At 44.2% G+C, this 11,847-nt stretch overlaps 2 protein-coding genes across 5 annotated transcripts in view; one reads left to right on the top strand and one right to left on the bottom strand.

Moving 5' to 3' along the window:
* Positions 1-5,302, top strand: part of Cnot8 (CCR4-NOT transcription complex, subunit 8) — a 27,177-nt gene extending 21,875 nt beyond the window's left edge. For all 4 annotated transcript variants that reach the window (XM_013035835.1, XM_013035834.1, XM_013035837.1 and 1 more), the window contains 2 exons: positions 1,777-1,887; positions 3,869-5,302. In XM_013035835.1, coding sequence (XP_012891289.1) covers positions 1,777-1,887; positions 3,869-4,018 — 261 coding nt within the window. In that variant the 3' untranslated portion in view covers positions 4,019-5,302. The remainder of the gene's footprint in view (positions 1-1,776; positions 1,888-3,868) is intronic.
* A 2,169-nt stretch (positions 5,303-7,471) lies between these two features.
* Positions 7,472-11,847, bottom strand: part of Gemin5 (gem (nuclear organelle) associated protein 5) — a 61,213-nt gene continuing 56,837 nt past the window's right edge. The window contains 1 exon segment of the mRNA XM_013035824.1: positions 7,472-7,486. Within this exon segment, the coding sequence (XP_012891278.1) occupies positions 7,472-7,486 (15 nt within the window).

Raw genomic sequence — 11,847 nt, 5'->3', positions numbered from 1 at the left:
GGGGCCTGAACTCTGGGCCTGGGCGCTGTCCCTCAGCTCTTCAGCTCAAGGCAAGCGCTCTACCACTTGAGCCACAGCGCCACTTCCGGCTTTTTTTCTTTTTGCTTATGTGGTGCTGAGGAATCGAACCCAGAGCCTCAGGCATGCAAGGCAAGCGCTCTACCACTGAGCCACCTTCCCAGCCCCGTCAGCTTGTATTCTTGAGTGCCTAATAGGTGCCTGCATTGTGCTCTATGAGATACTACAGAGCTGAGTAGCATAGGTGTTTGTGCAGAATTCTCTGCATGGTCATCTGGGCACAGAGATCACATACTTCTCTCCCATTCTAAGGCAGGCATTCTTGACTTGAGGCCCATGAACCTAGTGAAATAACTGTTTCACTAGTATGAGATGTATGTGCACTTTGATGGGCTCTGTACTGTCCAGATTCTCAATGGGGAGGGGATCCTTTTTTTTTTTTGGTCGGTCATGGGGCTTGAACTCTGGGCTTGGGCGCTGTCCCTGCGCTCTTCAGCTCAAGGCGAGCGCTCTACCACGTGAGCCTCAGCACCACTTCCGGTTTTCTAGTGGTTTATTGGAGATAAGAGTCTCACGGACTTTGTTGCCTGGGCTGGCTTTGAACCGCAATCCTCAGATCTCAGCCTCCTGAGTAGCTAGGATTACAGGCGTGAGCCACTGGCACCCGGTGAGGGGATCCTTTTTTGTTGGTCAGTCATCAGACTTGAACTCTGGGCTTGGTTTTTTTCCTGAGCTCTTCAGTTTAAGGCTCAAGGCAAGTGCTCTACCATTTGAGCCACCGCACTACTTCTGGTTTTCTGGTGATTAAGTGATGATAAGAGTCTCTTGGACTTTCCTGCCTGGGCTGGCTTTGAACTATGATCCTCAGATCTCAGCCTTCTAAGTAGCTAGGATTACAGGTGTGAGCCACCAGTGCCCAGCTTTTTTTTTTTTTTTCCCCCTTCATTACTGGGGTTTAAACTCAGGGCCAAATGCTTGCTAGGCAGGTGAAAAAGTCTTAGTTCTAGAAAGTTTGAAAGGTCACTGTAATAAACTGTGTCAGCGATTTGCTGGCTAGGTTGGGATTGGCATTTATCATTACTTCAGCCTATTTTTATAGTAGTTTTGATTTTAAAGGGTTGAGTTTTAGCAGAGATAACAGTATAGAAGAGAAAGAGGGGCTGGGAAGGTGGCTCAGTGGTAGAGTGCTTGCCTTGCATGCATGAGGCCCTGGGTTTGATTCCTCAGCATCACTTAAGTAGAAAAAGCCTGAAGTGGCGCTGTGGCTCAAGTGGTAGCACACTAGCCTTGATCTGAAGAGCTGAGGGACAGCACCCAGGCCCAGAGTTGAGGCCCCATGACCTACAAAAAAAAAGAAAAAAAGAGGTAAATGGGTGCCGTTGGCTTGCATCAGTAATCCTAGCTATTCAGTTGAGATCTGAGAATCTCAGTTTGAAGTCAGCTTGGAAGACAACTCTGAGACTCCTGTGTCCACTTGTAAAAAGCCGAAAGATATGGCCCAAGTGGTAGAGAGCACAAGCTTTGTGTGAAAAAGCCACGCAAGAGCACAAGTCCCTGAGTTCCAACCACAGTTGGAAGTAAAAAGCAGCGTGTAGCATAATGCATTATTTAGAGGAGAGAAGACCTTTTTAAAAGATGGGTTTTGAGGCCTGTTAAAATTAGCTCACCCCCCCTGTTAAGTAAACTCACAAGTGGATTTAGTTGAGACTAGTAGATTAGTGTTGGGTGGTAGCAGTGTCTGTTTCCACCCATCTCCAGGGAGGTCTTCAGGAGGTTGCTGATCAGTTGGACTTGCAGAGGATTGGAAGGCAGCACCAGGCAGGTTCAGACTCCCTGCTGACTGGAATGGCATTCTTCAGGATGAAAGAGGTAAGCTCTGTCGCATGGGGGGGATTTTTGAAGAGACTCCCTGTGCAGAATATGGGTGACCTTTGTTAGTGGAGGTTTGTCAAACATGTATAGTGTGTTGGAAGTTGATGGCACTTTGAAAGCAGTTGTGTTAGCTGACTGGGATGATGACATATCATCTGTAGTTTGAGAGTCAAAAGAGGCATTTGCAAGTGGAGTTGCTTCAAAATATGTATTCTGTAGCATACTCAGGTCTAGTTTATATACTTGGTATATAATCTGCTCTAATAATTTCGTTTGTATTTCTTCTGATTTTTTTTTGTCAATTGTAGGGCTTGAACTTTGGGCCTAGGTGCTGTCCTTCAGCTCTTTAGCTCAAGGCATGCACTCTACCACTTGTGCCACAGTGCCACTTTGGTTTTCTGGTGGTTCACTGGAGATAAGAATATCATACTTTCTTGCCAGCGCTGGCTTTTAATCACGATCCTCACATCTCAGCTTCCTGAGTAGCTAGGGTTATAGGTGTGAGCCACCGGCAGCTACCTCTTTTGATTTTCATACTAAAATTCCATGTTAACTGTAACTCATTCTTGAGAACTGAATTTCTCTTTTAGTTTGTTTTTTGTTTTTGCCAGTCCGGGGGCTTGAACTCAGGGGCTGGATACTGTCCCTGAGCTTCTTTTGCTCAAGACTAGCACTCTACCTCTTGAGCCACAGTACCACTTCTGGCTTTTTCTGTGTGTATGGTCCTGAGGAATTGAACCCTGGGCTTCATCAATGCTAGGAAAGCACTCTACCACTAAGCCACATTCCCAGCCCTTAGTTCTTTATATACCTATTGTCTTAAAATTTGAAGAAATAAGCAAAATTCAAATGATTTTATGACACCTTTGAGGAATGGGCCCCAGAATATAGATCTCATTAGAGGAAAGGACTAGTATGTGTCCCCTTTAATTCCCCTCCCCCCACCCCAGTCATAGGGCTTGAACTTGGGGCTTGGGTGCTGTCCCTGAGCTGTTTTGCTCAAGGCTAGTACTCTACCACTTTGAACCACAGTTCTATGCTGTACCACCTTGAACCACAGTTCCACATCTGGTTTTCTGGTGGTTAATTGGAGGTAAGAGTCTCACAGACTTTCCTGCCTGGGCTGGCTTCAGACTGTGATCCTCAAATCTTAACCTTCTATATAGCAACGATTATAGGTGTGAGCCACCAGGCCAACTTCCCTTTGTTATTCCTAGACATAAACCACAATTGTTACCTACTACCATCAGTTATTTAACATTCTCTCACTGTGCCAGAATACCCGAGATTGTTTATGGCTATAATCCTAGCTACTCAGGAGGTTGAGATCTAAAAATCATGGTTCAAAGCCAGCTCAGGCAGTAAAGTTTATGAGACTCTAATAAACCGCCAGAAAGTGAAACTGGCTGGTTAGTGGTTTTGTTAATGGGTACATTGAAAATATGTGGAGATATTGTCCTGCCTGATGAGACCTAAGTTGAGATCTGGAGCTGGAAGGGGATAATGCCTATTATCTCATTTCTCTAGCAACCATATCATCATCACCCAGATACCCCCACCCCCCACTTTGCTGCTTTTGAAATAGGTCTGGCCTTGATCTCAGGGTGGCATTGAAGTTGTGACTGGGCCTCCAAGCCTGGTTTATATGACCTCATTTTACACATCAGGTCCTGTGGAAGCGACGTTGTTTGGGCTACATAGTAAGTCGGGCTGGATCCAGAGGTCCAGCTCTAACCATTGCCTTCCTGTGGAGCAGGGGCAGCTGTTGTAAACAGTTGCAGCACAGAGATCCTGGTATTGAAAGAATTCATGGAGAGCCTATGTTTAGAGAAAGGAGTGTAAAAAGACTACCCGAAAGATTTGGAGGCTGTTCTTTGCTGAGTTAGCTTCTGGTTGGTGGGCTTTCCAGAGGGAAGGTGTGATTTGGCAGTGTTTAGATGCCGTGACTCCTGGCCTGATTGTCTGTCCTATCCCACAGCTGTTTTTTGAGGACAGTATTGATGATGCCAAGTACTGTGGGCGGCTGTATGGTCTTGGCACGGGTGTGGCCCAGAAGCAGAACGACGATTCGGACTCTGCTCAGGAGAAGATGAGCATCCTGGCAATCATCAACAACATGCAGCAGTGATGGCTGCAGTGCTACCCTGCAAGGGTGGGCCTGTCCCCGAATGGTGCTTCCTGTACTGACTCTTACCTTCCCCAAGAGAAACGCTTCTTTTGAGCAAACTATACCTACCATCTGCACTGAGCAGAAAGACTTTTGTTTTATTGAAGACAAAGATGTCTTTATTTTAGATCCAGAAGAGGGGAACTTGCTCTGAATTTGTAAATAGTTCGTCCTCATTCCTCACCCCATGCCGCTTCTCTCTGGTTGCCTCCTGCCACCAGCATCCGCAGCTCACTGACACCTTTTTATATACCCAAGACAAGTCCGAAACAAACTAGTAAAATGTATAGAACTCTTATTTGTTGTCATTCTTTTTTCTTTTTTAACTTTGTTGCTAATCTCTGATGAAGATTCTGATTCTCAGCTAAGCTGAGGGCTTCTAGGGAAAATGGCATAGAACTATGTTCTCAGGAAGCGAGTTACAGAAATTGAGTCTTTGCCTTTCCTCTTCTGTCACTTCCCAAAGACATTTGTTTTTTTTTCTCACACTTCGGTAGTCTGTCTTTATGGAAATGAATTGCTTCTATACTGATGCATAAAGACAGTTCTACTGAATCTGTCTGTCCTTCATTTGTGGCCAACTCCAGAATGGGTATTAAGGTGAATGAAGCATCTTAATATCTGAGCTCCAAGGTGCCACTATTTGCTGTTGCTTATGTATCATCTGAAGTCATTTAAAGCTGTCAAACAATAAAATAGCCTGGGCTTGATCCTGAAGGAAATGAATAAGCTCAAACTTTGGGGTGTTAAGCTTGTAATTTTTCAGTTATGTGATGTCAGAGGTAAGTGGCATTCTCCCAGCACGTCTCCCTTTTCCCTGCCTTTCTGAAAGTCCAGCAAATCTGAGAAAATAGGGGGATGGATGAATGAATGCATCAGGAATGGGAGCCCAGAAAAGCTAGTTACTTGTAAAAGGCAAACAGTCATTTGGTTTTGAGAGATCTCTTGGAGTCATTAATATCCCACACTGGGGTAGGAAGCTCAGGACTTTGTTTTATTAAGAACTAGTCATTTCAAAAGTAAATGGCTACTGAATGGACAAATTTGACAAATACTCTTTGGAGTGGTAGAAAAATGGTGACTCACTGAAGCGAATGACTTGTCTTGCAATTTTAAAAGCTTATGGAAAACTTAATTTGAAGTGATTAAAAAATGTCAAGTATTATCAGCTGATATTTGAAATGCTTGTAAATGTTATTTATGTTTTTAATTTTGTAAATAAAGATTTCTTTTTAACCACTGGCATAAAGATTTGGTATTTCCTGGCTGTGAATTGATGGCTCTGGAAAGTGGTGTGGTTCAGGTCTCCATTGTCACATTGGAACATGCAGGGAACTTTCTTTTTTAGGTCTAAGTCTGGGATTTGAGTTCAGTACTTGTTGCTTTAGCTCATTGGCTAGCACTCTATCAACTGAGTTAAGTCTCCAACTTTGGTAGGGAACTTTTAATGAACCCTTGAGTAAGTGTACTTCTTTCTTTGAAAGAAAGCAGTTTGCATTTTATTATTTGGGCCTATTTATCATGTATTTATGGATTAACTTGGTGTAATTCTTTAGGACAAATTGAATTTCGGCTTAGATTTGGCTTAAGACTTCACTTCTAGTCATTCATTCTACCATTCTTTTTCTTTTTTTTTTGTCGGTCGTGGGACTTGAACTCTGGGCCTGGGCGCTGTCCCTCAGCTCTTCAGCTCAAGGCGAGCGCTCTGCCACTTGAGCTACAGTGCCACTTCCGGTTTTCTGGTGGTTTATTGGAGATAGGAGTCTCATGGTCTCTCCTGCCCGGGCTGACTTTGAACCACGATCCTCAGATCTCAGCCTCTTGAGTAGCTAGGATTACAGGCGTGAGCCACCAGCGCCCGGCTCATTCTACCATTCTTGTGCAGTCCTGGAGCTTGAGCTGAGGGTCTGGATGCTGTCTCTGAGCTGCTTTTTGTTTAAGGGTAGTGCTCTACCACTTGAGCTATAGCTCCACTTTTGGATTTTTGGTGGTTTGCTGGAGATGAGAGTTGTAGACTTTGTTTCCTGGGCTGGCTTTGAACTGTGATTCTCAGATCTCAGCCTCTGGAATAGCTAGGATTACCCACATGGGCCACTGCATCCAGTTAATATCTTTGTGCCAGTACTGGGGGCTTGGATGGCCACTCTTACCATTTGAGCGAAAGCTCAGTCTGACTTTTTTTGGCCAGTCCTGGGGTTTGAACTCAGGGCCTGGGCACTGTCCCTAAGCTTCTTTTTTGCTCCAGACTAGTGCTCTACCACTTAAGCCACAGTGTCATTTCTAGCTTTTTCTCTTTATGAAGAATTGAACCCAGGGCTTCATGCATGGTAGGCAAACATTCTTACCACTAAGCCATTTTTTTCTTTTTTTAAAAAATTATTTTTTAAAATTTTGGTTGGTTCTGGGGCCCGAACTCTGGGCCTGGGTGCTGCCCCTCAGCTCTTCAGCTCAAGGTTAGCACTCTACCACTTGAGCCACAGCACCACTTCCAGCTTTTTCTGCTTACGTGGTGCTGAGGAATCGAACCCAGGGCCTCATGCATGCAAGGCAAGCGCTCTACCACTGAGCCACCTTCCCAGCCCCATAAGCCATTTTTTTCTTTTTCATTTTTCTTTTTGGCCCATTGTGGGGCTTGAACTTGGCCTGGGTACTGTCCCTGAGCATTTCAGCTCAAGGCAAGCATTCAACTATTTGAGTCACAGCGCCACTTAAGAGTTTTCTGGTGGTTTATTGGAGATGAATCTCACGGACTTTCCAGCCCGGGCTGGCTTTGAACTGTGATCCTCAGATCTCAGTCTACTGAGTAGCTAAGATTACAGGCATGAACTACCAGTGCCTGGCTTGTGTCTGGCTTCTTGATGGTTGACAGGAAATAAGTTTCGGGAATTTTTCTGCCCATGGTAGCTTTAAATCACTATTCTCAGACCTGAGTCTCCCGAGTAGCTAGGATTATGGGTGTGAGCAGCCAGCACCCAGCTTGGCTTTTTCTTTTAAATAAAACCTAAGGCTGTAAGGTACAGAAGTTGATCAGTAGTTTACTTTTTTTTGGAGGGGGTGGAGCACGATCCTTGTATGGCTCCAACTTGGCCTGGATACTGTCCCTGAGCTATTTTTGCTCATTAATAGCATTGTACCACTTGAGCCATAGCACCACTTTCAGATTTTTAGTGGTAGTTGGAGATTAGTCTCATAGTTTCCTGTCCAGGCTGGCTTTGAACCATAATCCTCAGATCTTAGCCTCCTGAGTAGGTAGGATTATAGGTGTGAGCCACCAGCACCTGGCTTAATTTACATTTTTAAAAAGGTTCTAGCTGGGCATGGGTAGCTCACACCTGTAATCCTAGCTACTCAGGAGGCTGAGATCTAAGGATTGTGGTTTGAAGCCAGGCAATTCAGAAAAGTTATCTCCAAAAATCATTCTGAAAAAGCCTGAAAGGGGGTTGTGGGGAGGAGTTGGGAAGGGAAGGGATGTGGAGAAACAAAAGAGGAGGTAACAATGCTTGTCAGTTGTGGGGCTTGGGTGTTGTCCCTTCTTTTTGTGCTCTACCACTTGAGCTACAACTCCACTTCGGTTTTTGGTGGTTAATTGGTGGTAAGTCTCATGGCATGGACTATCCTGCTCGGGCTGGCTTTGAACTGTGATTCTCAGATCTCAGCCTTCTGAGTAGCTAGGCATGAGCCACCAGTGCCCAACTCAGGAAGTATTTTCTTATTTAATTTTTTTTCTTTTTTTTTTTTAGAGATGTAATGCTTTATTTTTTTTTGGGTCCAGTCGTGGGGCCTGAACTCTGGGCCTGGGTGCTGTCCCTCAGCTCTTCAGCTCAAGGCTAGCACTCTACCACTTGAGCCACAGTGCCACTTCCGGCTTTTTTCTTTTTGCTTATGTGGTGCTGAGGAATCGAACCCAGGGCCTCAGGCATGCAAGGCAAGCGCTCTACCACTGAGCCACCTTCCCAGCCCTTTCTTATTTAATTTTTATTAAGCACTCACATAAGTAGGTGCTAGAGAACAATAAATAGAAGTCCCGTCCCCATCTACAGTGAGTTTACAATCTGGTGTATATGTGTGTGTGTTTTTCAGTTCCAGACCAGGAGAACTTGGTGCCTGATGCTTTTGCTCATTGGCTAGCACTCTACCAACTGAGCCATGCTCCAAGTCCTACCTGTAATAATACAAATACAACTTGAACTAAGGTTAAGCTACAGTATATATTTGTGTGTATGTGTATATGCTGGTATTGGGGCTTGAACGCAGAGCCTGGGCACTGTCCCTTAGCTTTTTTTTTTTTTTTTTTGCAAAATGCTGGTGCTCTATCACTTGAGCCATAACTTCTGGCTTTTTTTTTTTTTGTCTGAGACCAGGATGCGAACTTGGTACCTGATGCTTTTGCTCACTGGCTAGCACTCTACTGAGCCATATCTCCAACCCCTCCCCGCCCCTTTCTGGCTTTTTGGTGGTTAATTAGCAATAAGAATGGGGTAGGGTGGGAAGGTGGTAGAATGTTTGCCTGGCATGCATGAGGCCCTGGGTTCGATTCTTCAGCACCACAGAAGCGCGCACACACACACACACACACACACACACACACAGAGAAGGGAATTAAACTGGACTTACACCTAGTCACTGTCAGGTGGAGAATGGGAAATTAGGAATGATTAGCTCCAGAGACATACTGGGAACTGGACTAGACATACTGGACTAGTCATGGGGGTAACTAATTGGTGAAGTGGTGGTTTGTATTTTTTTTTTTTTGTCCCTGTCCTGGGGCTTGACAAACTCTGAGCCTCAAACTTTTGTGCTCAAGGCTATCATGCTACCATTTGAGCTACAGCTACACTTCAAGCTTTTTGGTTAATTGGAGACAAGAGTCTCACAATTTTTCTGCTCAAGCTGTCTTTGAATGTGATCTTCAAATCCCAGTATCTGGCGGATTGGTTAATGAAATGGTAGTTTTGACAACTGTGAGGTTAGGGAAGAGAGATATTTCTTTGGATATGGTTCAAGGGTAACTTCCTTTTTGTTCAGAAACCCCAAATGAACTCCTTTGGTACTCTGGTTCTTTGTTTCTGATAATTAGGGAGTTGAAACAACTCAAGTTAATTATACAGTCGTGCAAAAAGGCAATTATGAGGAAAGTGAGCTGTTACTTTGGTTATTCTGTGATTGGGTATTTGCTGCCGTTTTTAAGTAGCTCTTGGTTTTATTTCAGCATGAGCTAAAATGCACATACTAATCTGCTGATAAACAGGTTTAATAAATTATGAAGAACTACTGGGCTGGGAATGTGGCTAAATGGTAGAATGCTTGCCTAGCATGCATCAAGCCCTGGGTTCTATTGCTCAGTACCATATAAACGGAAAAAGCTGTTAAGTGGTGGTAAAGCACTAGCCTTGAACAAAAGAAGTTTAGGGACAGTGCCCAGGCCCTGAGTTCAAGCTCCATGACTTTTCTAGATATAGTCTTAAGTTTTGGGGTTAGGGCTGGCCTTGAACTATGATCCTCCTAACTCTGCTTCCAGAGTAGCTAGGATTACAGATCTAGACCACCATACTGTTGTCCTATACCACTTGAGCCACTTGCAGCAATACTTCTTGTGGTTGAATGGGAGATGTTCTATCTGGGCTGGCCTTGAGCCACAATCCTCCAGATCTCAGCCTCTTGAGTAGCTAGAATGAGCCACTGGCACCCAGCCCCCAACATTTTTTTTTTTGTTGGTAGTGGGCCTTGAACTCTGGGCCTGAGCCTTGTCCCTCAGCTCTTCAGCTCAAGGCTAGCGTTCTACCACTTGAATTACAGCTCCACTTCTGGTTTTCTGGTGGTTTATTGGAGATAAAAAGTTTCACGGACTTTCCTGTGGGGGCTGGCTTTGAACCACGATCCTCAGATCTCAGCCTCCTGAGTAGCTAGGATTACAGGCGTGAGCCCCCAGCGCCCGGCTAGCCACCAACATTTTTTAAAGACAGTCTTACCCTATATTACAGGCCTCCTGAGAGTTAGAGTAATAGGTGTGGCCTGCCATGCCCAGCGCAACACTGTTCTTTATTCAAAATGGAAAGGTTCCCCCCCACATTTCTTTTTTTTGTTGGTTGTGGGGCCTGGCCACTGTCCCTCAGCTCTTCAGATCAAAGCTAGGACTCTCCCACTTAAGCCAGAGCTCCACTTCTGGCTTTTTCTGCTTATGTGGTGCTGAGGAATCGAACCCAGGGCCTCATGCATGCAAGACAAGCACTCTACCACTGAGCCACCTTCCCAGCCTTCTTCCATCCCATTCCTTAAGTTTCATTTTAGTAGGTTACATTGCTCTCTAGTTTTCAATTTAACCACATGTCCATTTGCATTTTTGCATCTTTGCCATCAAGAAGATTCTCTAAACTGGATGTGGTGGCCCATGCTTATAATCCTAGCTACTTGATAATCCTCTTCCTAAAGTTCACCTAACTGTAGATTTAGTATTTTACAAGATTTCATTTTTTGAGGATCCGCATTTTTAAAATTCGAAAGTTAGACATACAGATGTCTTTGAAAATTGTTTCTCAAGATTTGTTTTTCCTGGGGGAGTTTCTGTTAATGAGTTTCAATGTTGCTGCCAACAATAGCCCCCAAACCTTAGGATGTAAATGAAAAACAGAAGTTCAAGAAAAGCTTTCATAATAAACTCAAAATCCGTCTGAAGATGGCTCACACCTGTGATCCTAAGCTGTTAAGGAGGCTGAGGATCATGATCTGAAGCCATCCTGGGCAGGAAAGTCCAAATAATTCATATCTTTAATTAACCATGAAAACATGAAGTGGGGCTGTTGCTCAAGTGGTAGAGCGCCAATCGAGTAGAAAAGCTAATCAGGACTCACTTGCCCATGCCTGTAATCCTAGCTACTCAGGAGGCTGAAAATCTGAGAAAAACAGCTTTAAGTCAGCCCAGGCAAAAAAGACCATGAGACTCATCTCCAATAAACTACCAAAAAAGCTTTAGCAAAAAAACTACCGAAAAACCTTGAGCAAAAAGAAACTCAGTAGCACCTAGGCCCTGAGTGCAAGTGCCAGTAGTGGCACAAAAAACCCATTGGGCTGGAGGCATGGCTCAGCTGGTAGAGCACCAGCCAAAGTGAAAGCATTTTTACTGAGTTTGAGTCCTGGTCTTGAATGGAAGAAAAAGAAAACACAAAAGGAAACAGTTATTGAGGAGTGCTGCTTTTCATCCTTATCTGAGGCTGGTTTTCTTGTCTTAGAAGTGGGTCTTATAGAAACATGTTTAAATAAGAGAATACAGAGCTCATACTGAACCAGTATTTAGGACTCCATTATGTTGTAGTGGGAGCCCGATGATATAAATGTCACCATGTGAATATACATTTTTCCAGAAAGACCATCCTGTGGCTTTAGTCTTAATTCTTTCAAAGATTAAGAACCACTGAAAACTAATTTCTTCTCAAGTTATCTGAGCACTATCAATCATTTCTCCTAATACAGAAGGGAATAACCCCATCTGAGTTAGTACTTCTTTAAAGTTAGTTAAGTGATGCATCTAAATAAGCAATTTTGGATTGGAGGCATAACTCAAGTGGTAGAGTGTGAGTAAGAAAGTTCAGTGAGAATATGATGCCCTAAGTTCAAACCCTTGTAATGGCATAATATATGGAGAAGAAGGGGGGAAGCTGGGCCCTGGTGGGCTCTTGCTTATAATCTTAGCTACTCAGGAGGCTGAGATTTAAGAATTGAGCTTCTTTTTTTGGGGGGGTCCGGTCGTGGGGCCTGAACTCTGGGCCTGGGCGCTGTCCCTCAGCTCTTCAGCT

Source organism: Dipodomys ordii, unplaced genomic scaffold (genome assembly GCF_000151885.1).
Source record: "Dipodomys ordii isolate 6190 unplaced genomic scaffold, Dord_2.0 Scaffold224, whole genome shotgun sequence".
In the NCBI taxonomy this organism is placed as follows: Eukaryota; Metazoa; Chordata; class Mammalia; order Rodentia; family Heteromyidae; genus Dipodomys; species Dipodomys ordii.
Note: the sequence above shows the minus strand (reverse complement) of the source record. Positions and strands in the feature narration are given on the sequence as shown.